We start from the raw sequence: 26,013 nt of genomic DNA on the forward strand, positions 1-26,013 counted from the left end.
CCAGACACTGTGGCTGGAGAGGTAACCAGGACTTGGAGCCTCACCCTAACAATGCTCAAGCCTACCTGAGGGACCAGCATAACATCAAATACTTGACATGTCAACTGAGAAGTGTCTGTGTGCACTGCGGTATAAGGGCACTTGGTTGGGTGACTCATTGTTTAATAGGGCAGAGATAGTTACCAGTGCTTTTAGAGACAGGTTTACCCAATACTGGAGAAATAAGAATTCTGAGCAACTGCAAAGGGATAGAGGTATGACACAATACTGGATTATGCAGCTCTGGTTTCAAGTCCCATCTCTGTGGTAGGAGAGATAACCAGGGCTTTAGCTCACCAGTTAAGCAGCCTTGAGAAATTTTTCTGAACTCTTTGAGCTTCCTTCTTCTTAGCTCTAAAGTAGGGTCAATATGCCTCACTCATAGAATTACCTTGAAAAGGGAATGAGGTGATTTTGTAAAGTGCTTATCACAAAGTTGCCACTCACAAAAAGTTACTTTCTTTCTTGCCCCTTTCAGAAATTGTAAGGGTTCAGGGCACATGTCACGGTGGCCTCTGAGAGCTCCTTGATCTTCCAGGGGTTCTTATGGCATAGATGTTCCACAGTCGTTGTGGGCATGCAGTGACCTATTATAACCTCCCGGCACCTCCCCCTTTCAGCCTCTTAGCCAGTGCACATGGTGTTGTCTTTGGATGCCCACTTTCTAACATGCATTGATTGTTTGGGGGCCCCTTGAGGAAGTCAAAATGAACAGTTTGGGAGTGTAGGAGATAAATATACAGGTACTTGTAATACAATGTCCGGGAATAACCAAAAGCCCTTCAATTGGTGCAGACTTGGAGGTCTGAGTCACAGATCCTAGAATGTGAAACTCATGCAAGCCCATGGTGAAATGTTCAGGGGAAGAGAATACCTGGAAAGGCCAACAGAGGAGCAGAAAGAGAGCTATCGGAACCATGAGGAGAAGGCCATTGCAGGAGGAGAGGTTGACAATAGCAGAATTGCTGCAGACAGATGGAAGTGGAGGGAGTGGGCATAGCCCTGACATTTGGCCATCAGTAGTCACTCGTACAGATCGTGGGGTAGAGTTGAGAAAGGAAGCCAACCTTCCTGGGGCCCATGAAGAGAAGTGCTGATTTTTAACCAAAGGCCCTAAAAATAGTGGAGAAATGTAAGATTAGCCACTGGAAGGCTCAGAAAGTCTGGGCATGTGTGTAGGTAAAGTTGAGGAGCTTGTGCAGAAGAGGCTGGAGGTGGAGTAGCTACAGAAGGGGAGGCCAAGTGTTTGGGGACAGGGAGCAGCCTTAGAGGGGAGGAGGGGCAAGTCTTGTGAGACTGTAGGATCGAGAGGTGCATGTGGATGGAGAAGAGAGAACAAAAAGGAAATGATGACCTCCATGTGCTCCAAATTCCAAACCCACTCCGGCAAGTCTTAGGTATAAACGCTGAATGGGTGCTTTAACCCCTCTCTACTCAAAGTGTGGGCCGTAGACCAGCAACATTAACATCACCCAGGACCCCCTGGGAGTACCTCGGGTCCCTGCTTCGACCTCCTGGGTCAGAACCTGCACAGTCAGGATCCCCGGTGACTCATGGGCATGTTCAAGTTTGAGAAGCACTGACTTAACCAGAGTCTCAGTTGTCTTATCTATAAGATAAGAAAAAGAATAGTCTTCTCCCAGGGTTTGGTGTTCTTTTTGTTTTTTGTTTGTTTGTTTGTTTGTTTTGTTTTGTTTTGTGTGTTTTTTTGTTTTTTGTTGTTGTTGTTTTTTGTGTGTGTGTGTATGGGGGGGGGGGGGTACTGGATTCCTCTAAAAGTTAAAAATTAATCCATGAAAGAGAAAACCTCCAACACACTTTGGTTGAACAACTTTTTTCCATAAAATCCATGTTTATTCATTCAACAAATATGTGTGGGGTACCTACTCGTGTGCCAGGCACTGGTCAAGGTTTTAGGATATATGACAAACCAAACAAAAATCCCTGTCCACATGGAGCTTTATAGTGGAGGTGATAGAAATTAAACAACACATATAAGGAAATGAGTGATATAGAAGCTATGTGACAGTCCAGAGAGCTAAAGAGAGAAATACATAAACCAGGAAAAGATGTTATAACGTGTGGGTGGGGAAGAAGCCGGGAATGTCTTTTTCATCAAAGACCCTCACAGGTGTCCCCCCACCCCACCATTGAAAGTTCCCATTCACAAGAACAGGGGTTCCCAAACTTTTTCTGCAAGTAAATATTTTTGGCTTTGCAGGCTCAAACTGTCCCCATTACATCTACTCAGTACTGACATCATAACATGAAAGCAGCCATAAAGAGTGAAATGAATGAACGTGGATTTATTCTAAAAAAAAAAAAAAAATTATTTAAAAAAATCAGACAGCAGGCAGATTTATGCTGAGGGCCCTAGTTTGCCAATCTCTGCCCTAGACTTTTGAGATACAGAAAGGATGAAGTTCAAAATGTATCCTGTTTCACTGAGCTCTACTGTGAGCTGCACCTTGAGCTTGCTGGTGCAGACACAAAGGTGAATGCAGCACACCTGACCCAGCGTAGAAAGGGGGAGGGGAGGGTGTTGAAGGAATTCCCCGCTGGCCTGTACCATGTGCCAGGCCCTTCAAATGCTTACAAGCCTTTCGAGATACGTGCTATTGTGTTAAGTATATTTAGACATTAAGACTGAGGTTGGAGGACCTGGATACATCCCACAGCCAGGATGTGACAGGGATAGGGTTTGAACTCAGGACCACATATCCCAAGTCACATTCATCCTTTTCACCAACCCTTATTCCTCATAGAAGGAAGGGATTCCTGCCTGGACCATGTGCTAGGAGAGCCAGTGGCCAGGCTGCGGGACACCCAGGATTTAGATGCCAGTCTGGCTTCCTGGAGAGATTCAGTTCTGAGCATGGGCATCAGCACCTTGCTAGGGATGAGAAGTGGTAGCTATTCCTGGCTAGCAAAGAAGCCACTGGGGAAATCCTGCCTTTGCAGTCTTCAGGACTTGCCACATGGCCAGAGCTGAAAGTATTGGGCGGCCAGATCAGGAGTATCTGGGGGTTAGAGTGAGGGGAGCTTTCATGAGCAAAATAAAGATAGCCACAGACAGAAGGGCCTGGGACCCAGGGACACAGAAGAGTCTAGAACAGGAGCCTTCCTTGTCTAGCACACTCACACACCAGAAAAGGAGAATAATGTGCTTTTGGAGATCAGGCCTACATCACCATTCTAGGTCTCTTCTTCCTTCAAACTGTTCTGAACTTGAAGGATCATGGAACCACTCTGAGCCTCAGTTTCTTCATCTGCAAAATGGTGATGACCTCCATGACTTACTTTCCAGCATTTTCATGGGGGGTAGGGGGGCAATAAGAGAGTTGGGAGTGTAGTGTGGCCAACACAAAGGCGGTATTTTATAAATAGCAGCTATGACTCCTCACCGTCTGAGCTGACAGAATGCTCCTCCAGAAGTCCTCCTTGCCTTTCCTGTGTTCACAGGTCAATTTACCTCGAGGTCTGTGATGGGCACAGTCATTGTTTGAGCAGAGACACGTTAGTGTAGATGTTCGTGTCAAAGCACTAAGATGTTTCCAGCTGTTCTGGTGGAGAGAGCACAGCCTGACACACTTGGCCTCGGACGGAGGCTGAGCAGGTGCTCAGAGGCAGAACACGGTGATTCAGACTCATCCCTGTCTGCGGACACACTGGGACTCTTGGGCTTTTCCCATGTTCTTCCCCTCTCCCCACATTTCTAAATATTAAAATCCAACATCTGTTCTTCAAGGTCCTGACCAAACTCTGGCTCCTCCGGGAAGTCTTCCCGATTCTCTCCTCCTGGGAGAGCGACCTTTTCTCCAGACTCGCGCTGCGGTTAGTTGGTTCTCACGGGCGGGAGCAAATGTGTCTTAAGAATGTTTCTTGTTCATTGGGGTGTTACCCACGGTGCCCCTAACACACACAGTGAACTCCCAGGAAGTGTGTGTGGATGAATGAAAGAACAAGATGAAATTCAAAGGTAAAACAGCGACAGTCACTAGGGAGGTAACCTGTTCTTAAAAAGAAAACACTTTTAGGTGACTCCAGACCTCATACCTTCCTTATTTCTGGGGCTTTCAGGAAACTTTCCCCTGTTAGCATTGGCGACCTGGACAAGCCAATCCATTTTTTTCTGAGTTTCAGTTTCCTAATATGTAAAGTGGAGATTTAAAAATGCGTATTTCACCCTAGCTGGTTTGACTCAGTGGATAGAGCATCGGCCCAAGGACTGAAGGGTCCCGGGTTCAATTCTGGTCCAAGGCACATACCTACTTGAGTGGCAGCTCTATTTCTGGTCAGGACATGTGCAGGAGGCAACCATCAATGTGTCTCTCTCATATTCATGTCTCCCTCTCTCTGTCTCTCCTGCTTCCTTCCACTCTCTAAAAATCAATGGAGAAATATTCTTTGGTGAGGATTAATAAAAAAAAAAAAATACATATCTCATAGAGATCTTGCAAGGATTCAATGAGGTAATGTTTGGGAAATGTCTAGCACAATTGTAGGTCTTCAACCAAAGTAAGAACTGCCTCCTTTTCTCAGATGCACACAGATTTGCACATTAAATATTACAAGTCAAATATCATTGCCTCTATGCATTTAAAGAGGAATTTAAAATTATTATATCAAAAGATACTCAAAAAGCATTTTATGTGATTCATCAGCCACTTCAAATAAAAAATGAAAAGAAAATAGGAATAAAAGGAAACTATTTAAACATGATAAGTATCAATTACCAAGAGCTAACAGCAAACATGCTGGCAGGTGAAAAATATAAAGCACTACCAGGAAGGCAAATCAGGGTGCCTGTCATCCTTCTGCTATTCTGCCAAGGGGAAGACTGTGGTGAGAATTCTGAGTCCTGGACCCCACCCTTTGGGGGTGAGGCCTGGGGATATGTATTTTAAACCACTTCTCAGATGATTGTATTGCATGACAACTCTGAGAACACCTCTCTCCTGACATCCTCACATCACCCCGATGTGACTGTCCCTCCCTTGCACTTGGCACCTACAGCGCCCTCTACCTGGCACACCTGTCCACCTTCTGTGCCTGGAAAAGTCCAATACCTTTAAAAAAGGAAAATGGACCCAGCTGATGTAGCTCAGTGGCTGAGCATAAAGCTATGAACCAGGAGTCACGGTTCAATTCCTGGTCAGGGCATACGCCCAGGTTGTGGGCTCAATCCCCAGTAGGGGGAGTGCAGGAGGCAGCCAATCAGTGATTCTCTCTCATCACTGATGTTTCTATCTCTCTCCCTCTACCTTCCTCTCCGAAATCCATAAAAAGATCCTATAAGAGAGGAATATGCTAATTATCCGTTATGCCCTGAGGTGTAACAACTAAATTCCTGGTGTGGCAGGAACTACAAGTGGGCAGGTGGCCCAGAACTAAGGGACAGGGCAGGGCAACAAGCTATGAGGGGCGGGGCAGCAGGCAGAGAGCTCCAGGAGGTCAGCAGTGACCTACTGGCGCACGGATTCATGCGTATGGCTACTAGTATTTAAACAATAATAATAAACAGCCCTGACCGGTTTGACTCAGATGATAAAACATCGGCCTGCGGACTGAAAGATCCCAGGTTCGATTCTGGTCAAGGGCATGTACCTTGGTTGCAGGCGCATCTCCAGTAGGAGGTGTGCAGGAGGCGGCTGATTGATGTTTTTCTCTCATTGATGTTTCTACTTCTCTATCCTTCTCCCTTCCTCTCTGTAAAAAAAAAAAAAATCAATAAAATATATTAAACAAAAAACAAAAAGTAGTAATAAACAAACAAAAAAAGGAAAATGGTATTCTCCTATTTAGGTAGCCATCCCCATTTCCCACACAATCCTGGGCTCATATTTTTGTTCTTGCCTTCCCCTTTCATCCATTCACCCATTGACTCACTTGTTCAGGAACCTTCTGTGGATTATAATGCCCTTGGTGTGTTGGCACATCTATTTCCTTGTCCAGGAGGACTGTGTATTCCTCATCGTCTGTTTCCTAGTGACTAGCTTAGTGCCCAGAACAAATCAGGCATCATTAGATTGTGTTGTTGACATGAGCAAATACACACACAGATGAGCATACGTGTGAGATGGCTGTGCCCCATTTTTTTTTCTCTCCCATGGAGTAATATTTTTCCATTCTCTGGAAGTTAGTTCATATGCATTTTTATTTATGTCGGCATACAGTTACTGCACAGCTTTCAGACCACCTATTTTGTAACTGTATTTTGGTTTTAGGTTTCAAAGTATACGCACATGTCACAATTATAAATAAAACTAATGAATACTGCTGGAACAAGATAGATACGAATGCACTGGGTACGTCCTGTGTACAGATAGACTTGGAGAGGAGTGTGACTGAATGGCGCTTTACTGTTTACTCCATTGAAGTAGAGTCTAAATGCATCGGTCATGAGCACCAAACAGAGCATATCTACCAGTCAGAATCTGTCACCCTAATCGGGGGAATACAGATGAGCATTTCCCCTCCAAAGGTGGTGAAAATGTTTCTACTTCGGTTTTATGTTTATACTTGCAGTTCTGATACTAAGCAGGTATTAAGGATGTCCTGAGGCTTAGAAAGGTCTGCCTGTGATCCCAAATGCTTCTATTCTGTGCATGCATTTGAACTTTGTAAAGAAGGTTTAAAAGGAGAGTGGCGGGGGGGGTTTCTCTGTTGACAGAGGGGGGTGACCTGTGGTGGGCGCTGTGATGTGATGCTCAGCTCCCCCTGCAAGGATGAAGGTTACTCTCCTTGCTGCGGGCAGTCAGCTCATGGCTAAAGCCCCCTTCTGGACCACTCTCCCTTCAGAGCTGCCTCCCCCAGGGTCATCTATATATTCTGTCAACACAGGGGTGGAAAAGTCACCCCAGCTTCAGAACTTTCCATGGGGCTCAATTCCCAGTAGGGGGAGAGCAGGAGGCAGGTCATCCCTTCAAATGCATCACCATTCAGCTTCCCTTTCTGCCCGCCTTTTCCTCCCCCACTTCTTCTATTCTCTTCCCTTCCGCATGTTGACCCCAGAAGTTCCTGCTAATTCACCTACCACTTGTCAGTCTTTGTCTCCGCCTCTAATTCTCAGGGAACGCACCTGTGACACTCCCTTTGGCTTTTCTTCATTTGGGCCTCGAGAGGGAAGTGGATGTGAGCATTGAGGTCCTCCCCGGAACACGCACACTTCATTGCCTGTGGACACTGTATGCCAACTAATTGTGTTGCGCACTGATGACAAATAAACTCTAAAAAGTCCTCCCTTGGGCAGTCATTCATTCATAGGCATTTTTCTCACCTGTGCCCATCTTCTCTTATAGCGTCTGCCTGGGGGAGCTCCGGAGTAACACAAAAGAGATTGTAGTGAGATCTCTGTGCTGAGCCAGCCAGCAGAGGACCAGGTTTCCAAGAGCCCAGCCCAAGTGTCCTTAGCAGTGGGTCGGTCATCAGGGCAGGGCTGGGTTTCACGCTGAAAGTGCTGGCCTCCAGCAAGCATCCCCAAAGTGGGAGTGACTCTGGCAGCTAGGAGAGGATTCTCAGATACACACACGGGAAGATGCCTAAGTGCTCAGCATTGCGCTTTTAATGGAAGGAAGTGCTTTAGTTAAGCTCTGCAGTGATGAGGATGATAACGATTACATCTTGTTTGTACTCTATGCTGCTTTATCTCTTCCAAAGTGATTTCCCTCCGATTATCTAGTCGTTTTGGTTGGGCTTGGCGGTACTTAGCAAGATATTACTACATAGATGACTGTGCCGTACAGAAGAGATACTAGGCATTCCAGCCCCACAGTATTAGTTAAAGTCGCTTAACTCTACCCTCATGTCAGTTTCTCATGTGTAAAATGGGAGTATTAATGCTGCACTTCAGAACAGCTACGATGTTTTAATGGCATACCCTTTCATTCATAAGCATTTACTGAGCAATTTCTTGGTGCTACACACCAGCTAGGTATGATGTATTTAGTGAGAAATATCCTTCTCTCAAGGAGGTCAAAGGCAACTTAGATATGTTAACAAATAGTTATAAAGTAATGTTATCTATCTATATATAAAAGGCTAATATGCAAAGTGTCCCCTCAGGAGTTCAACCTGGAGACCAGGAGTTCGACTGCTTGCTATGACGTGTGCTGACCACCAAGGTATGGCACAGAATGAAGGGAGGCCCTGCTGGCAGCTGAAAAGAAGGCCCTGGCCAATAGCCAGAAGGCCCCAATGGCCATGATGGCTGGCCAGGCCTAAGGACACAAATTTCATGCACCGGGCCTCTAGTAAATACATGAAAGAGGAGCAGTGATGCCATAACAAAGGGAGGAAGTTGGATTCTGTGTTGAGGAAAGATCCCACTTGCTAAAGGTCCTGACAGGGTGCCTGGTATAGGCCAGATGCAAGATGTTTCCCTAAAGAAATTACATACTCACCCCTTTTCTTTCTGGCTTCACTGTCTTATCACACACACACACACACACACACACACACACACACACACCAAGAGAAAGAGGAGAAAGTCTGAATCTCATGTGTACCACCTACCAGCGATGACTCCTAAGCTCCCCGAGTTTCTATTTTCCATCTGTAAAGTGGGAATGATAGTGCTCAATTCATGGGATTAGTATAAGAAATTAAGTAATATAATGCAGGTGCCAGGAGAATTGTTGTCATTCATTAAATGCTAGAGCTGAGTGAGAACACAGCAGCAGTTGGGTGTGCTGAGGGATGTGGGTGATAGAGGTTGCAACTATCAAACTAAGTGACAGGGAAGAATTTGTCAAGTAGAATGAAGTAGGACAACTGAGATGGTGATTCTTAAACTTTATCAATTTCCTTCTCTGAGCAATCGGGTAGGGTACCCTTCATCCTAGCATCCACCCTGCTGACAGCAACAAGGGGATCAGTGAGAGTTAACCAGTGATTCTGGCCAGAACCACCGGGTAGTCAATGGCACCGTCACACAGAAAGGCTATAGATCAGTAGGTAGAAAAAAAGGTGGAGGTTGAAGGTGGAAGGGTGCCATGGTTGTGTCTAAATGAGGGGGGTAGGAGACAGGCTTATCTTTTTGTGATGTGCCTGCCAAAACCTGCCTTAGAAGAGAAATGATTTTACACATGCCCAGTGGAAATCCTTCCTCCTTCCTGGGCACAGAGCTCAGAGCAGAGGGCAGTCAGGTGAAGGGAATTACAAGCCACAACCTACCAATAACTGGAGGATGAGTCACATTGGTCTTAACTGATGCCTAGACAGTTTAAATTTCCCCAGGACAGCCGTCCCAAGATTGAGAATCACCCATTCATCTGGGAGAGTTTGAGAAGCTAGGATCATGACACGTAGGCATTTGGAGGATTAGCTTGATGTCTATGTCTGGCCACGTAACCCTCAGTTAAGAATTTGGTCTCATAGCATCATCAAATAAAGAAGTCTTTGGTTTGGATGATGGAACCTGAGTTTGGAGGGTAGAGTCCATGGCAAATAGAATGCTATTTGACAGTACCACTTCCTTCCTTTGAATATTGAAGTAGATAATTCTTACGCTGTTAATAAATGTGGAGAGACCATCTAATGAATAGCAAAAATGCCCCAGGCTCATTTTAAAATAGTATTTAATTTCTCATAACAATCACTCCCCATGGTGGTGTTGGTTCCCTGTGAGGAGTAAAGACCCCTCAGACACGATCAATCTCCTGAGAAATATCTGCTCATAAGCATTCTCTTCATCAATGAATCCTCAAGGGCCCAATGCTTGTTTATGAATGAAGTCCCCTTTTAAGCAGAATAAGAAAACATTGGCTGAGCTTCTTTCTGGAGCACTTTTTCATTCCAATGGCTCAGGACAACTGTGCAGAGAATATCCTAAGAGGGTGGGAATTTGTGTATATTGCAACCACCCACATTAAGTGGAAGAATTGAAAGATTAGTGTGGCCATTACCGTGTTTTTAATGGGCGAGTTGACTTTTGTAAGAGTGAAAATATGGTTTTATTAAGGTTATAAACCAAACTGAGCCTCAAGACTAAAGAAGGCTTGTTTTGTTTTTGGAAAACAGCTTAACAACAATGCACTATTTTGGGAAATGGAGAAAAGCTAAGACAATCTGTGTTTTACCTTACCCTCTCTTTCTCGTGTTATTTATGATGTGGACATCTACCGCCAAGGAGACAACTTCCGATGAAAAAATCTAAGATATGATTGATAAGCGATTTTATGCCACACTTTTGTCTTTGCTTTATTCAGCAATGATATGGAAATGTGGAATTACCATGCAGGCTTTCTTCAGCCTTCTAGGCTGGTGCAATTTGCTCAATAAATTATACTTCTGCAATATCACCTCCCACTCCTTAATGGTATTAAACTGTGCCTGTGCCTTGGCTCTGACGGGCGAAGAAAACAATACTCCGTAGAGCGAAGTAGGATTGTAGTAAAAGGAGCATGGACGCCTGCATTTGGGTTGGAATCCCAGACTGCTGCTTTCTAACCTAACTTCTCTGAGCTTCAGCTTCCTCTGTGAATGAAGGACAGTTGTACCAATATGAAGGCTGCCATGGAACTTTCCAGATCACTTAAGATAATGTAATGCATACCTAACATGGAGCTCTATGTCTGCTGCACAGTAGATGCTCATAACATTGTAATTATTATTATTGTGCTTTGTGTTTTACTAGAGGCCTGATGCACAAAATTCGTGCAAGAGTAGACTTGCCTTTCTTCAGCTGCCAGAACCAGCTTCCCTCTGGCAACCGGGACCCAGGCTTCCCTGGCAGCCCTGACTTCATCCAGAAGGCCACCTGGAGGATGCCCAGTCTAATTAGCATATTACGCTTTTATTATTATGGATAGTACTATGTCTACTTGTGGTTTGCAGTTTACAAAGCACTTACATATAGATACCTCATGAAATCAGGAAGTCACTCTGATGAGGAAGTATTTTAAATGTAAAGCAATAAAAGCTCATCAAATTGGCCAGGGGCACAGGCTAGGTGTAAAAAGAGATCCATGGAACAGAGAGTTGCCTATTCCTAGGGCTATGTTCTTGTCAGGAACTGAGAAGAAGGTGTGACAGGATTCTGAAGGAGCTACTTTAACAAAACTAACAACAGTTGCACAGTCTGAGATCAGGTAGACTATGTGATGAGTAAGGTTCAAAGGTGGTCCCTACCTGAATATTTTACCATTGCCCCAAATTACAATAAAGGAGAGAAAAAAAAAGATACCGCTTTAACCGGTTTGGCTCAGTGGATAGAGCATTGGCCTGTGGACTGAAGGGTCCCAGGTTCGATTCTGGTCAAGGGCATGTACCTTAGTTGCAGGCACATCCCCAGTAGAGGGTGTGCAGGAGGCAGATGATTGATGTTTCTCTCCCATCAATGTTTCTAACTCTCTATCCTTCTCTCTTCCTCTCTGTAAAAAACTCAATAAATAAAATTTTTTTTACAAAACGATACCAACCATTTTATTATTTTTTAATATATTTTTTATTGATTTCAGAGGAAGGGGGAGGGAGAAAGAGACAGAAACATGAATGATGAGAGAGAAGCATTGATCGACTGCATCCTACACACCCCACACTGGGGATCAAATCCACAGCCTGGGCATGTGCTGTGAAAGGGAATTGAACTATGACCTCCTGGTTCATAGGTCAACGCTCAACCACTGAGTCATGCCACTTTTTCCTTTAGATGTACTCACTACATAAATAGAACAACAATCAAACAAAAACAAAGATCATTCATCTTTTTAAATTATATGAAATTGTTATCATCTTTATTGGAGAGTAATCTTTTGTCCCTTAACATATTTTTGTTTCTGGTGTCTTATAAATAGGATAGTGCCATGGAGGGTATTTCATTCCAAATCAGCCATATCAGACTAACGAATGAAAATGCACCCAGGTGATTATGATGTTTAAGATGACAACAGCTTGCATTTTCTGGGGAACTGGGGTTTGGAGGCTTCCTCTCCTTTCACTTTCAAAATAAATGTGCAATGGCATTTTTAGAATCAGCGTGTTGGTATCTGCAAGAAAGAAGCCCTGCTGGGTTTTGATTGGGCTCGCATTGAATCGGCAGATCAATGTGGTGAGAATCGATGACTTAACATCCAGTCCCCTAGTCTAGGTCATGGTTTGTCTTTTCATTGGCATGGGTCTGCTTTGATTTCTTTCAACATTCTCTTGCAATTTTCTGCATGCAGGTGCCATGCGTGTTTGGAAGGATTTATACTGAATGTTCTATTTCCTCCATGCTATTGTAAATGGCTCTTTCCCTCCATATTCTGATTGCTCATAGTTAATACATAGAAATAACACTGGTTATTGTATGTTTAAAAAATAAACGTACTTGGAACAAAAAAATAAGGCAAGAAAAGAGGTTTCAGATGGAGAAAAAGGACAGTTGCGTGAAAAATGAATTAGGTTAACTAACCCAGGCCAGGTGCACAATATGGGCTCAAAAGGTTCATTCCTATCTGTTTTGCCTTTTATTTTGTGGTACTCTAAAAGCTAGGCTCTATTCCATGAGTGGAAGTTATGGAGCTTAGAACTGTGTGATAATTAAAATGTTAAGAGTTTGTCCTAACCGGTTTGGCTCAGTGGATAGAGCATTGGTCTCTGCACTGAAGGGTCCCAGGTTTGGTTCCGGTCAAGAGCATGCACCTTGGTTTCAGGCACATCCCAGTAGGTAGTGTGCAGGAGGCAGCTGATCGATGTTTCTCTCTCATCGATGTTTCTAACTCTCTATCCTTCTCCCTTCCTCTCTGTGAAAAAATCAATAAAATATATTAAAAATAAAATAAAATAAAATGTTTAGACTTGGTTTTAGGCAGGCCTAAGTTTGGATCTTGGCTCTCCCATTAAACTAGTTGTATGGCCCTGAGCATAAATATCTCTCATCTCTCTAGTCTTCAGTTTCCTACACTGGGAAGTGGGGATGTCACATGTTAAGGTTATAACTTGACCATGTCCCAGTGGCTCGCCCCTAGCAAATGCCCAATGCACATTCACTATTCTTGCTGTTGCTTATGTTGTTGTTAAGTTATAAGGAGGAAGAGTCAGATATAAAGAAGAACTTTCTAACAACGCTTTTCCAACAATAGAACAAGTTGAATGTGAGGTAGTGAGCCTCCTGTCATGGGAGAATGGACCACCCCCTATGTAGGATACCGCAGGGAAGTCAGGCTTCCCTGAGTTGTCCCTTGCATCAAACCACTAACATGTCCTCCCTCAGCATTAGAAGCAGGTGGCGGCCACAGGTCTCCCCAGTCACCTATCGCCTAAGACACTTGACCTACAGACACAAAGAGCATAGAACAGTAGACAGACATGGTACCCGTGGAAACACAAGCGCAGACCCAACTTATCTTTTCATCAGCTGCCGTTTATGATTGCACATTAAATTCAATTGCTCCTACATTTCTTTAGGAGGCTAGTGTGGAGACTGTCATCCCCAGCCCCGTGCCATCCATTCTAGCTTTCCCCAGGAGTGCAGGCAGACCAGCCGCCTTCCTAGTGTACACTAATTAATTTATCTCATGCTTGTGATTTTACGGCGCTTAAGTGCTGGAGCATTTCTGTTTATTCTTCTCCCGGCAAGCACCTCACGTTGCACAAAGACCATGAATCTCTATTGCAGACGCTGTCTGGCTTGCGCTGGGGAACAGCCTGCCGGCTGCCTGTTGTCTTGCTGGCATGGCCTCTTCCAGCCAAAGTAACACATCTATTAATTTATCCTTAATGACATTTTGACATTCCAATCGGTTCATCAGATGTTCCTTATGCACGACTTCTCCCGCGCGGCCGGACAGGGTGCCAGGCCGCTCTCTATGCATAATTCATGAGGCCAGTGCCCTGTCAGTACCCGCTGGCAGGCAGACACAGCTGATGTTCACAGACCGCGTGCCCCTACCAGCCCTGCTCCCCACGACCCATGCCGATTCCTCAGAAACATTCCTCTGTGCTTGCAGCTTGCTGTGTTGGGGAAGCTGGTCAGTGCAAGGGGAGATGTCCTGGTTCAGAAACATGCATGCAACAGTGTTATTGGAAGGATGCGGGGGGAGTAAGAGTGTCTTAACCCCCTTCCCATGCTCAAAGGATTTAAAGCAGCTTTAATTCCATTGGTTCAGGTGGAAGAGGGGCCAATGGCAAACTAACAGCTCAAATTTTGTTTCTGTGCTGCTACTTTAAAAAAAAACAATGATCGCAAAGACATTCTGATAACAATGGATACCAAAGAAGAAAATTATCCTTAATACCTCCCATCTAACACTTGAGCACAGTTATACTTTCTCATAGTGGTAATCACAATTTTATTTGCTGCTGTGTGGTTTTTTGTGTGTTTTTTTTTTGTTTTTTAACTTAATGTAATCCGGTTAGCATTTTTCCATGTTGTTACAGCGTTTTCCTTTTTAATGGCACTCCATCATTTTAATAGCTGCATAATATTCCGTCCGGGGGACGCACTGTAATTCACTAAACCGGTCCCCTCTTGTTAGACGTTTATGAGCTGTAAGCGCTTGTGTGCTCTTCAGAAAAGGAGCAGAGCCCCTGAGGGAGGGAGCAGGGCTCCGCAGGCTGCAGCACTAGGCTCACATCCCACCTGGTCCCTTCACCTGCGGTCTGAGTTTAAGATGAACCCTTCTGGGCCTCAATCCCTCCTCTATAGAACAAAAGAAATTGCCACCACCTTATAGCATTGCCGTGAGATTACTGATATGTTTAAGGTACCGAGCAAATGCTGTATCTAGGAATGCCAGTCATACATGCCTATGTATTTGCCACTCTTTCTCAATCAGAGGCAACTCTGCCCTGAACTCCCATGTCTAGGCAGTGTCTAGAGATATTTTTAATAGGAGTTGGGGAAGCTACTGGCATCTGCGGCAGAGGTCAAGGGTGCTGCCAGCCATCCTGAAATACACAAGACAGACCCACACAACAAAGGACAGTCCCACCCAAAATGTCAATAGTGCCAAGGTTGGGAACAGCCCGCCGGCTGCCTGTTGTCTTGCTGGCATGGCCTCTTCCAGCCAAAGTAACACATCTATTAATTTATCCTTAATGACATTTGTACTTTCCTGGTACAAGGGAAGCTGTGTTTTCCAGTGTTCTCTACATAACATGTGTATTTCCTTTTTTATTATTGCGGTAGAATAAAGTCCCAGGGGAATGGGGGATCCTGGATCCTGGATCCCATTGGCAGTTTCAGGAACGGAATGGGGTGGGAGATAGGAGTAAGATTTAAGTGACTGATGGAGAAAAGACAGCAGATACATGGTATGTGTTCCCAAGGGGATGGGAGATGACATTCAGTAGTTCTCAAAGTCAAGGCCCAGCATATCTGAGGAACTTGAAAATGCAAATTCATGTGCCCTACCTCAGTCTCACTAAATTGGAAACTCTGAGTGTGGAACTCAACAATCCCCATGTTAACAAGTTTTCCGGGTGATTCTGACACCACCTTGAGGCTTTTTACTCACCTGATTCAGTAGGTCGGGGGCGGGGCCAGGAAATTGCATTTCTAATAAGTCTCTGGGTGAAGCTGCTGCTGCTGATGCAGAGACCACACTTGGATAACCCCTGATCTTCATCAGGAGTGCTCCCGCCTGGTGGCACATTATAATCACCTGGCAAGCTTCTAAAACCCAGGCCGCACCCAGACCAATTACATTAGCATCTCATCAGTAATTGTGAAAGCTCCCAGTATGAGTTGTGCAGCCAAGGTTGAGAAACATGGCTCCAAAATACATTAAAGAACGTTTTCAGAGAGCAGCCATTCTTCAGAGCATCTGTTTCGGAGGATTCGTAGTTAATACATAATGAGGTCACTTAAATCAACATGGCTGTTTCCTGTATTGAAAAAAGTATCAGAACCAGAGAGCATTAATTGAGTGCTTACTACTAGTATGTGCCATGCTTTGGGGGAAATGCTTTGCTGGTCACTCACAGTCTAATCTCTGCAGCCATCTTCCCGATGAGCACCGCTGAGATCTGCATTCTCAGGCGGGAGGCGACTGCAATGCCGAGGGGCCAGTCACTGGCAAGAGCCTACACAGCCAGTCCGAGATGGAGCCAGGTTCTGATTCCAGGCTGCCTAGCACCAAAGCCAGTGTGTTAACTGCTACTCCACCCTGCCTCCTAAGAGAAAGGGGCGTGTTCTCCTTTAAACTCTACCCACATCCATTCCCTTATTTACATATTGACTCTGACATGGTGCAGCCCGGCCCCTACCTCAGTGATAATAGTTGTGGGGTCAATGGGGTTTGAACTCCTGAGGCTCTGCTGCATTCATTAGGGGTGAGAGCCATGTGTACTGTAGACTGGATTTGCACTTCTGATGTCATCCGAAAAGGGAGGTGGGGGTAAATTGGAGCAGGTGTCCTGAGCTCAAAGGCAGAAAGCAGGGTGGGTCCTATGGCTTCCACCAGGGGGCTGTGTGCCTTGCCTAAGCCCCTCTCCTCTGTCTGGGCCTCACTTTCTTCTATAAAATGAGAGGATGGCTCAGCTCCTTTCCAGTTCCGGGGTGCAGCATTAGAGATCCAATCATGGATCCAAGCACAGCAGCATCCTAGCTTCAAAGAGTAGGAAGCCAGCTTTCACCAGGAGTGGAGTCTAGCTGCGTGTTTTCTTGGCCACATCCTATGGGCTGGGATGGCCCTCTTCCGATCTCTTGTTATCCTAGGGAAGTCTTCCAGGGATGCGAATAGAGGATGAGTTGGGAGAAGAGCCCTATGGGGAAGGGAAAGTGTGCCTGGTCAGTGTCTCCCCAGGAGACTTTGTAGCTTTTCACATCCAGGGAAGAACTGTTGGTGGAACCCCAAGACTCTTCCTCCTATAGACCTGGGCCTCCTGTTCTCAACCCAGAAGACATTCAAGAGTTTTGCACAATCCAGTTGCTGGAATCCCCGACTTCCTCTCATCCAGATGGTTTCTCAATCTCTTCTTGAACTCCTCCAATGATAGGGAGCTTTTTACTTCCAAAAGCCTAAATAGGGCATCGGGCATATCTGCCATTCCACATCCTGGTCACCTTCTGCCCAGCAGCCCCTGGTACCTAGTAAGTGCTCATTAAATATTTTCCCAACTTAATGTGCAAAGGGGAAGAAACTAAAGATGTTGGGAAGGGGTCTATGACTTCTAAGAATCGGGAAAATTTGGGCTGGATCTTAAAACATAAAGAGACGGTTACCAAAGGAAAACAAATGGCAAGAAGGGCAATTCAGGCATTCGGCACTTGCAAAAGAGACCCACACAGTTCTACTTTGCTAGGAATGTCTTCCTTTTGTCAAGCCAACCTGATTCTAATTCTGCCCCCTGGGGCCACACGGAGCCAGAAGTCAGATGTGTGAAGAGAACCTTCCTGAATATTCCCTCTCCGTGAAAAACAAGTCTATTTCGGCCCCTGCTCCTCTTGTAGCATGACTTCAGAACCCTTCGCAGCCCTGTGGCCCCTCCCTGAGCCATCCCACCTGCCGCTCTCCCTTATTATGGGTGGTGTTCAGAATAAACCACGGGCCAGCTCAGGCACAGCCCTGCCACCTGCCCTCCCTCAGCTAACAAGCAAAGGTCAGAAAAACCCGGCAGTGATCTGTTAGAACAAAGAATGTCAAGAGCTGCAGCCATGTCACACTGTCCCCACCTGTCAGAAGCAGTAAACTTCAGATTATGGTGCCTTAAAACATTCCTCAGCTCTAAAATTGCACCTGCAGAGGAATACGTAGGCTTCTGCTCTCTCTTTCTACCAGCTTTTGGTACCCCCTGCTGGTGAGATTGTGTGATTCACTTGGCAAGAATTTCAGAACAAGGAGAAAAAGAAAATTCCAAGTTTGTGAAGTCACAAATAAGTGTGACTTTGAAGGAGATGAGGATTCCATAAATTATAGGACCATTCCCTGTATCCCATGACTATCCTATGAGTTCTTGTTTTTTGCTTTTTGTTTTACATCTATAGCTGTGGCTCTTCTGCAGGCTCTGAGGAGGGGGAAATCTCTGACTTTTGTGAACATTCCATTAATTCCTCGAGCATCCCCAGAGTTCTGTTGGCAACCACAGGAAGGAAATGCTAAGTTATTAGCCAAAAATATTCATAAGTATCCATATTCCAGGTCACAAAATAATTGCATGCAGGTTTTTCTTTCTTTTTTCTTCTATGTATATTTTCCTAAGTGGTTATAATTTGCAGTCAGAGTAGGATGACAATCTTTCTATACTTCAGATTGTAGGGTTTTAAGTAAAATTTGTGCAGCAAATTTGTTGAGCACCAGTTACGGTACAGCCGCTCAGCAAAAAACTAGAGTAGGTGCAAGAAGTCAAAAGCCCTTTATTCAAGAGGTTCTTGCCCTGGTGGGAGGGAGAGTTGAATCACTGTGTGTGGACTAGTCGAGTGCTTAGACTGACATGGCAACAAGGCCTTGTGTGGTCTCCTGCCAGGACGCAAACCAGCACTTAGGTCTCTCGGACTTCATGTGTTTCTCCCCCGTGGCTTTTAACACCTTTGTGATTTTATATTTGTTCTGTATTATTGGTTTAGTGCCTGTCTTTGCCATTCATCTCTGTTCTATGAAGGTCAGATTTTGTGTAGTGATTTGTCATTGTGACCTTCTTTCATCTAGTAGAGATTGGCACATGTAGGTGCTCAATAAATACTAGTTGAATGGCTGAGTCAACCAAGTGCAGAAAAGAGCAAATATGTTTAGGGGAAATCTCAACAAGATATGACCCTGGAATGCCACTGGGCCTTGTGGGATGAAGAAGTGGTGGCCAGTGGAGGAGAATGGGGACATGTTTAGCAAACGGAGTATTGAGGAATGGGTGCAGAAGGGAGGTGAGTAATTGGTGTTTCCTAAAATAGGAGACAGGTGTGAGAGAGAAGGCTGAATTGAAACTTGGTGCTACAGTCTGAGGGTCTCATAGGGCTTTCTCACTGGTTTGGATTTTCCCTTCTCTTAAAAGATCAATTAAACTCTATGGCAATAGGAAATGATATAATTTTTTCTTTATTACCAAGAGGATTTTTAAAACTTAAAATTTGATAAAGTTAAATCCCCAAACTGTGATTTTTATGTTTTATTTCTTTCTGTAGTCCCTCTATTTCCACTTTGTAGCATGTGTACCTGTTGCCAACACACCTGTATATACCTTTTTTTAATTATCATAGAGCATCATCATCATCATGAATAGTAGCATCAACCATGAACTACTAAGTCCTAGGGATGTTGTATGTCAGTTTTTACAACTCAGTTATTGTCCAATTTTTAAATATGTTATGGAGAGGCTCAGTGTTTCATATATTTATCCAGGTGCTCAGAGCTGCCCAAACATTTCTGCAAAATGCCATTTTTCATAGAAGCAGCAAGGCTGTTTTTTATTAACATTATCCCTTTGGAAAGCAATGATTTGTGCCAAAGACAGCTCTCTCCATATTATTTTACCCTGAATGGAATGAGATTGGTTAGGAGTTCTGCCCCCAAGGAAATATCAAAGACTCCAATACATACTCATTTATAGTTTTAAAGTTTACTTTCTTATCAAGTTTCCTTTTATTTCCTCCTGGGGCGATGTGAGCGAAGCTTGGGTAGAGGCAAAGGATCTGATATATATCTTTTCAAATTTATGATTAAGAAGGTCACATATACATTTTTAAACATATTCCTTTTTGATAATAAATGAAGAATAAAGCTTCAAAATGTCATCAGTAGCAGAATTGCTCGTTTTTCTTTTGTTGGCGTTCCCCGGTTCCTGTCTGATTGCCTCTGGATGGTGAGAAAAACTGACCCAATGCTTCCTTGCCTGTTGTTTTTCTCTCTGCCTGGAATAGTTTCACTAAAGGAACAGTATTCTTGGGGCCAAAGCATTGTAAGAAAGATGCATTCCTACTTCTGAGTGTCCAGCTTTTCCCAGACTAATGGGTGGAAAGAAAAGTTAAAGAATCCTATTTTAGACTTCATCTGTATACAAACTGGCCAAAGGAGGGAGGAAGAATCACTTCTTTTCTTCTGGGTGGGGATTTCCTGGAGCAGATCCGCTCTCCATGCTTCTTACACTGCTCTCTGTTTTCAGAACTGGAGCCATAGGGACTCCATGTCACTGGCTTCCCATTGGGCTCAGCTAAGGAGAGCCACTGTAGGAGGTCAGGGGAGAGGAGAGGAGGTAGCCAGGCCATTGATGCCTCTGGTTCAGATGAGCTGGCTCCTTCAAGAGAAGGCCACTTCTATGCAAGTGGCCTCTCTCCTTTTAGGTCTGTTGATTGCTTCCTCCCTTTCCTTCTGGCCACACAAGTGGTAGACAGCTCTTCAGTTATATATTATACCTTGTGTCCCCCACACCTATCTTACCTTTGTTAGTGGTTCTTCTGTGCCAGTGATGGGGAACATTCAGCCCATGAAACATACAAGGCCTGAGGAATCTTTTGGATTGGCCCTGCCAAGGCATTAGGGAGGAGTTAATGAAAGTTTGACCAAATTTAGAGGCTAATTTTTAAGTTGACAATTTTGTATGGCCAAAGTATAATGTTATAAATATCCAAATGGCCCTTGGCAGAAAAAAAGGTTCCCCACCCATGTATAAACTCTTCTCAAGTTACGCTCACTTAACTGTACCATTGGTCATTCTTCTATGTGATCTACACCTAGGTCAAGGGGCCCGTGCAAAGGAGGATGCTAGCATAGTGCCCAACTAAAATTGATCCTAGCTGAACTGCTCTCAAAGTCCAGGTTTATCCTTTCATTTAATACCTATTCTGACAGGGAGCTCATTACCTCTTGAAACTGCCTATCTCATAATCAGGAGGGCCCAACTTTGAAGAATTATTTCTTATATGGCACTGAATTTGACTTCTCTGGGAAATCTGTTCTTTTCTCATTGAGATAAGAGTGACCAAGATTGAATTTGAAACCAAGTTCTGTGAAAAATGAAGGAAGACAACTGGGAGAATTTACTCTTGAGATTTTACCTATAGCCTTTCATATCATAGGAAGGAACATAATAACTTCATAATTTAGTGTCATAAATGTTGGAAAAACCCAGAGGGACCCTGCTGCCTTTCAGACACATTTGAAGAGCTGTCGTATGCAAGAGGGCTTAGTCATATTTTTACATCTCTGATGATAGATCTAAGACAAATCAGTTAGAACTTAAGGGAAATAGATTTCAAATCCATGTAGAGAACCACTTTTAACCCTTTAGCATTTTATTGAGTTGTCAAAGTCTTCATCATTTGATATCACTTGGGGATTTCACAGTGGGGCTGTTGGAGGGGAATTCAAACATTGGAATGTAGTTGGTCCAGTGGTGATGATGTTAAAACAAGCATAGCAGCTGTGTTGGGTGTTCACTGTGCTATATGTTTCACACATTGTCTCTGTTAATTCTCACGACCCTCTGAGGCTTGTCCTGTTATTTGCCACAGCACACAGAGGAAGAGTTTACTGGCATAGAGGTTAAGGAACTTGCCCTAGGTCGTACAGCTGCCAGGTGCTAGAGGCAGGGTATGAACCCATGTTTGCCTGATGTTAAAACTAATGGCTTTAACCTTCAATGGGCAGTGGCAGAATAACTTGGAGAACTTGGTCCAGGCACTGTCCTACCTCCATGAGCTTGGGCCTGTGTGTGTGTTCAGCTCTCCACATGATTCCAGTTTACACCAGAGTTTGAAAGCACTGCTCTAAACTAGTGTTATCATAAATGCCCATCTGGTTCTGAGAGTCTGTTATGCCTAGGTAAAAAGCTATACATCAAGTTTAGCTTTAACTTTTTTTTTTTTTTGAACTACAAGACTACCTAAACTCCACCCTCACCCACTGCCAACCATCAACCCCTACTTCAATCTACCATTGTTTTCTTAGTTATTTCATGAGCTCAATTCCTGAGAAAGGTCAGACTCCATTTAAATCTCATTGAGAGCCATGGGAACAGAAAGATCAATCTGGCCTCCCATGCCTCTGACAGGAGAGTAGGGGAAGCATCTTGCTAGTTTCACCAAATTCCTGTTCTAAGCTCATCCTGTTCCAAGAACACACCCTGGTTGGGGATGAGGCAGGATGCATATCATATTTCTAAATAAATAGAAGCCACTAATGGTATTAGAAGGATTTAGGTTTATCCCACCTTGACACAGGAGGGACCCACCTTGACTTTGTTGCTGGAGACTGAACCAGGTTTGGGGTTGAGGATGATAGGTGGGGAAGGAGAGCCATCTCAATGCAACTGGCACCATCTGACTGTGATTTTTTCCCTTGCACATGTCCCAAAGGAAGCTGGCCAAGAAGCAGAAGGAGACACAGAGTGGAGCCCAGAGGGAGATGGGGCCTGTGGCCTCGACCGACAAACCCACCACCAAACTCAGCACCAGCCGCAATGATGAAGGCTTCTCCTCCAGCTCTCAGGATGTGAACGGATTCAGTAAGTTGAGCCCACTCAAGGGAAGGGATATTTGTGGTCCCGCTTAACCCTGGTACCTCTGCTGTGGACCCCTCAGAGTGGGCAAGTGCTGCAGGGCATGGGTTTAGGGTGCTTCCCTGGGGCGGCCCAGGATGAAAGTTCTCCAGGGAAAAAGTTGGGACCACCTCTCCTGGAGTGAAAAGGAGAGTTTAAGAATTGCCTTAAAATGGGGGCAACCATTTTAACTGCCTGTGGCATAAATAAGACAGATTAAAACTAATAGTAGTTAAATAAAAATAAAAAAGGAGGAGCAAGACATCATTACACACTTACGGAGAAAAACATGCCATATTGAATTGAGTGTCTTATAGTTTTTAAAACATTTTCTATAAACCATGTAAGGAAGATGAGTCATGGATTATTACTGTATCTGTTTTGGATGCTTAGGAAACTGAGGCTTAGAGAAGCAACTTCTCTCAAGTCCCAGCGCTGATAAGTAGTATATTCAGACCTGGAAGCTATGCATTCCAAACCTTGGCCACTTAGTTCCAAGCTGCAGCCAGTGTTCTAAGAAGCATTTAGTCAGGAGCACCTGAGTCCTCATGAAGAGTTAATACTGGACCCCGAGCCAACAGAAATGGCTGAGATTTCAGGGTTGGCCCTCCTCCAAAGGGCATCCACCAGACTGGTGACCTAAAGTCACCTTAGTGATCAGACTCGAGAGAACTGACTTTTTTTCGGATCTTTCTGTCAGCCAGTTTTGTGTGTGTGTGTGTGTGTGTGTGTGTGTGTGTGTGTGTGTGTTTTCTGGGTTTAATGGAATGCAGGAAATCCAAAGGAATGTGAGCATGGACAGATGACCTCCACATGCTGTGTCAATGACAAATGGAAGAAACCATATTTTGTAAAAATTACTTTGGATGTGATTAGTTTGGGATGATTCAGATCTATGAAAAGATGAAAAAAGAAAAGAAGCAAATTTTTACTGACCACCCTCCTCCTCACCACAGCCAGAGTTATTGTTCCCATTTTCTAGAAAAGGTCTCCAAGGCTCAGTTTGTTGTACTGACCTGCCCTGAGTTTCACCACTAGTTCCTGATGGACCCAGGATCTGAGAGTAACTTAGACCCATTGTTCTTAACCTCCTGTGCAGCCCAGAACCAACCCACCCAAGGCAGTTTTCAAAATATGCATAGCTGGGCTCCAGGTCTCACCCACTGAATCAGAATCTCCTGAAGGAACAGGTATATAAAGGGGATGAGGGATAGGACAGGGATGAGGAGTAAGAAGGAATGTGGGCTTGATAAAAGCCACTCAGGGAGTTCTATAGGGACCTTGGTTAAGAGTACTGAACTTCAATGGCAAAATGGCTTTTTAAAATATTGATATGCTGCTTTGGGAAAGAGAGTTTTGTTTTAAACTTATAAAAATAATATAAAAAGATTGTGGGGGGTCAGTAATATGAATACTCTTATAGCCTTTGTCTTATTCACAAATTGCTCATATTTGTGGTATTTGCACTCTCCCTCTCTCTCCATATATATTTTTTTCCTGAATCATTTAGAAATAAGTTGAAGACATCAGGACACTCTACCACCAGAGAATTCAATGTATGTTTCCTAAGAATCAGAACAGCTCTTCAACATAACCACAATGAACTTATCCAACCCAAGAAATGTAACCTTATTTCAATACCTAATACACCAGCCCATAGTTGAATTTGCTCAATGGCCCTAAAATTTATTATTATTGTCACCATTATTATTATTTTAATCCAATAAAAGTGATCACATTAGATTGGTCATCATGTCTCTTAAGCCCCTGTCATCTAGAATAGCCCTCCTACCTATATTTTATCTTTCAGGATGCTGACTTTTTTTTAGAAGGTAGATCAGTTGTCCCATAAAGTATTCACCAATTAAGATTTATCTGATTTTTTCATCATGATTTATCTGATATTTTCATCATGATTACATTCAGGTTAAACATGTTGGCAAAAATACAACATAGGTGATTTCGTGCATATCTCCTTGCCTTCTATAAATAGACACATGCTGTCACTCTGCCCATTATTGATATAGCTCAGTCTGAGCACTTCTTATAGTTGAGTATTGGCTTTGAAGACAAAGTCTAATGGCACATAGTGATTATTTCATGAACAAATACTTAGCTTTCATTTTTCTCAGAGTGCAGAACAAGTTTCTGGTCTGCCAAACCATGAAGCCAGTCCTTTTCCATTCTCAGCCAAGATGAATTGCTGGGACTCACACATTCCCTGGGGTCTGGGAAAAGGGGATGTTGGCATGGGCCAGGAGAGAGAAAGAAGGGATGAGCAAGGAAATGGGTTTGGTGTGTCCTTACTGATCCCCCCAGGCACTGGCTGTATTAATTTATAACTGGATTTCCTGCTTTTGGCCCAGGGGCAAGTCTTGCTGATGACACATACTGACTGACTGCCACCCGTTTGCCCAAAACCTTTCCTGTACAGGCCAGTGTCTTGTGCACACTTTTTTTGCACTTACAAGAATGTCCTTGGCGAACTCCGAATAACAAAAATATATATATGGTCAAAGACACATAACAATCATTGTGACCTCAAAGTTGTAGATATGTGACCGTAAGCTTTCTGACCTGAAATAAAAACTTGGGTAACACCGATTTCTTAGATTTAAGGGGAAGCATCATCACCCGCTTCCTCATGGGCCAAAACTTAGACTCTTAAGAAGAAAGCACTTAAGACCGAGGTGGATTAGCCAGCCAGAGAGGAATAGGCAGCATACTGTGCAGAATCTAATCAGATATTTTAAAGTCCAGAGACACTATTTCCAGATGACTAATATGTGTGTTTTATATATACTCACACAGAGACATATATGTATATACATTCATTTTAATGAGACTGCTTTTTAAAAAGACAGGAAAAACAAATTTCAATTGACACTATACTCAATTATCAAGAAATGTTGCATTTGTTTGAATCAATCAGCATGTTAGGATTTAATCTATGCATCTGCTGTCCTCAGACTACAGCCACAAACATGCTCTGGGGTTCTTCTGAGTGCCCTGGAATGCATCCGGTACCTTTCCAAGCGCCTTGTGGAACCACCGGAATGAGATTTGAGGGAGAAAAAGTATATATAAGTAATGCTTACACTGGAGATATTGAAATTGCTTCTGAAATCACCCTGCTGTATATAAAATTGAATCTATTTTTGAGGCATTAGGGAAGTGACTGTCTGCTTCTGCGGCAGTGTCTTTAGGAGGCCCTAGGATTATTTGCAAATGTTGAGGAAGCACTGAGGAAAGCAGAGCACAAGAATAGATGTCACATTGGAAAAGATTACAGATGAATGTGCCCCGAGCAATTATTTCATTATTGAACAGGTGGGCCCTGACCTAATTCACACTCTGCTTTTCCATGCAGAGGTTTATTTTCTGGGGTTTTCCAGCCCAAGTCACTGCTATGCTAAGGTCTGCAACACCCATTCACTCAAGCCCCCCAAATTTGGGTGGCTTGGGTGATGGGGCTTTGTCGGGTATGGGCCATTGCTTTGACATTCTTGAAAAAAGGAGAGCATGTCATATTTTAAGGACAAACAATGTGCATTGTTTTCCATTTAAAGAAATGCTGGCTTT

At 43.9% G+C, this 26,013-nt stretch overlaps 1 protein-coding gene across 12 annotated transcripts in view; it reads left to right on the forward strand.

The window, feature by feature from the left end:
• PTPRT (protein tyrosine phosphatase receptor type T) overlaps positions 1 to 26,013 on the forward strand; it is an 845,125-nt gene that overhangs the window by 717,854 nt on the left and 101,258 nt on the right. For all 12 annotated transcript variants that reach the window (XM_045574406.1, XM_045574409.1, XM_036418808.2 and 9 more), the window contains one exon: positions 22,250 to 22,398. In XM_045574406.1, coding sequence (XP_045430362.1) covers positions 22,250 to 22,398 — 149 coding nt within the window. The remainder of the gene's footprint in view (positions 1 to 22,249; positions 22,399 to 26,013) is intronic.

Source organism: Pipistrellus kuhlii, unplaced genomic scaffold (assembly GCF_014108245.1).
Source record: "Pipistrellus kuhlii isolate mPipKuh1 unplaced genomic scaffold, mPipKuh1.p scaffold_m20_p_6, whole genome shotgun sequence".
NCBI lineage: Eukaryota > Metazoa > Chordata > Mammalia > Chiroptera > Vespertilionidae > Pipistrellus > Pipistrellus kuhlii.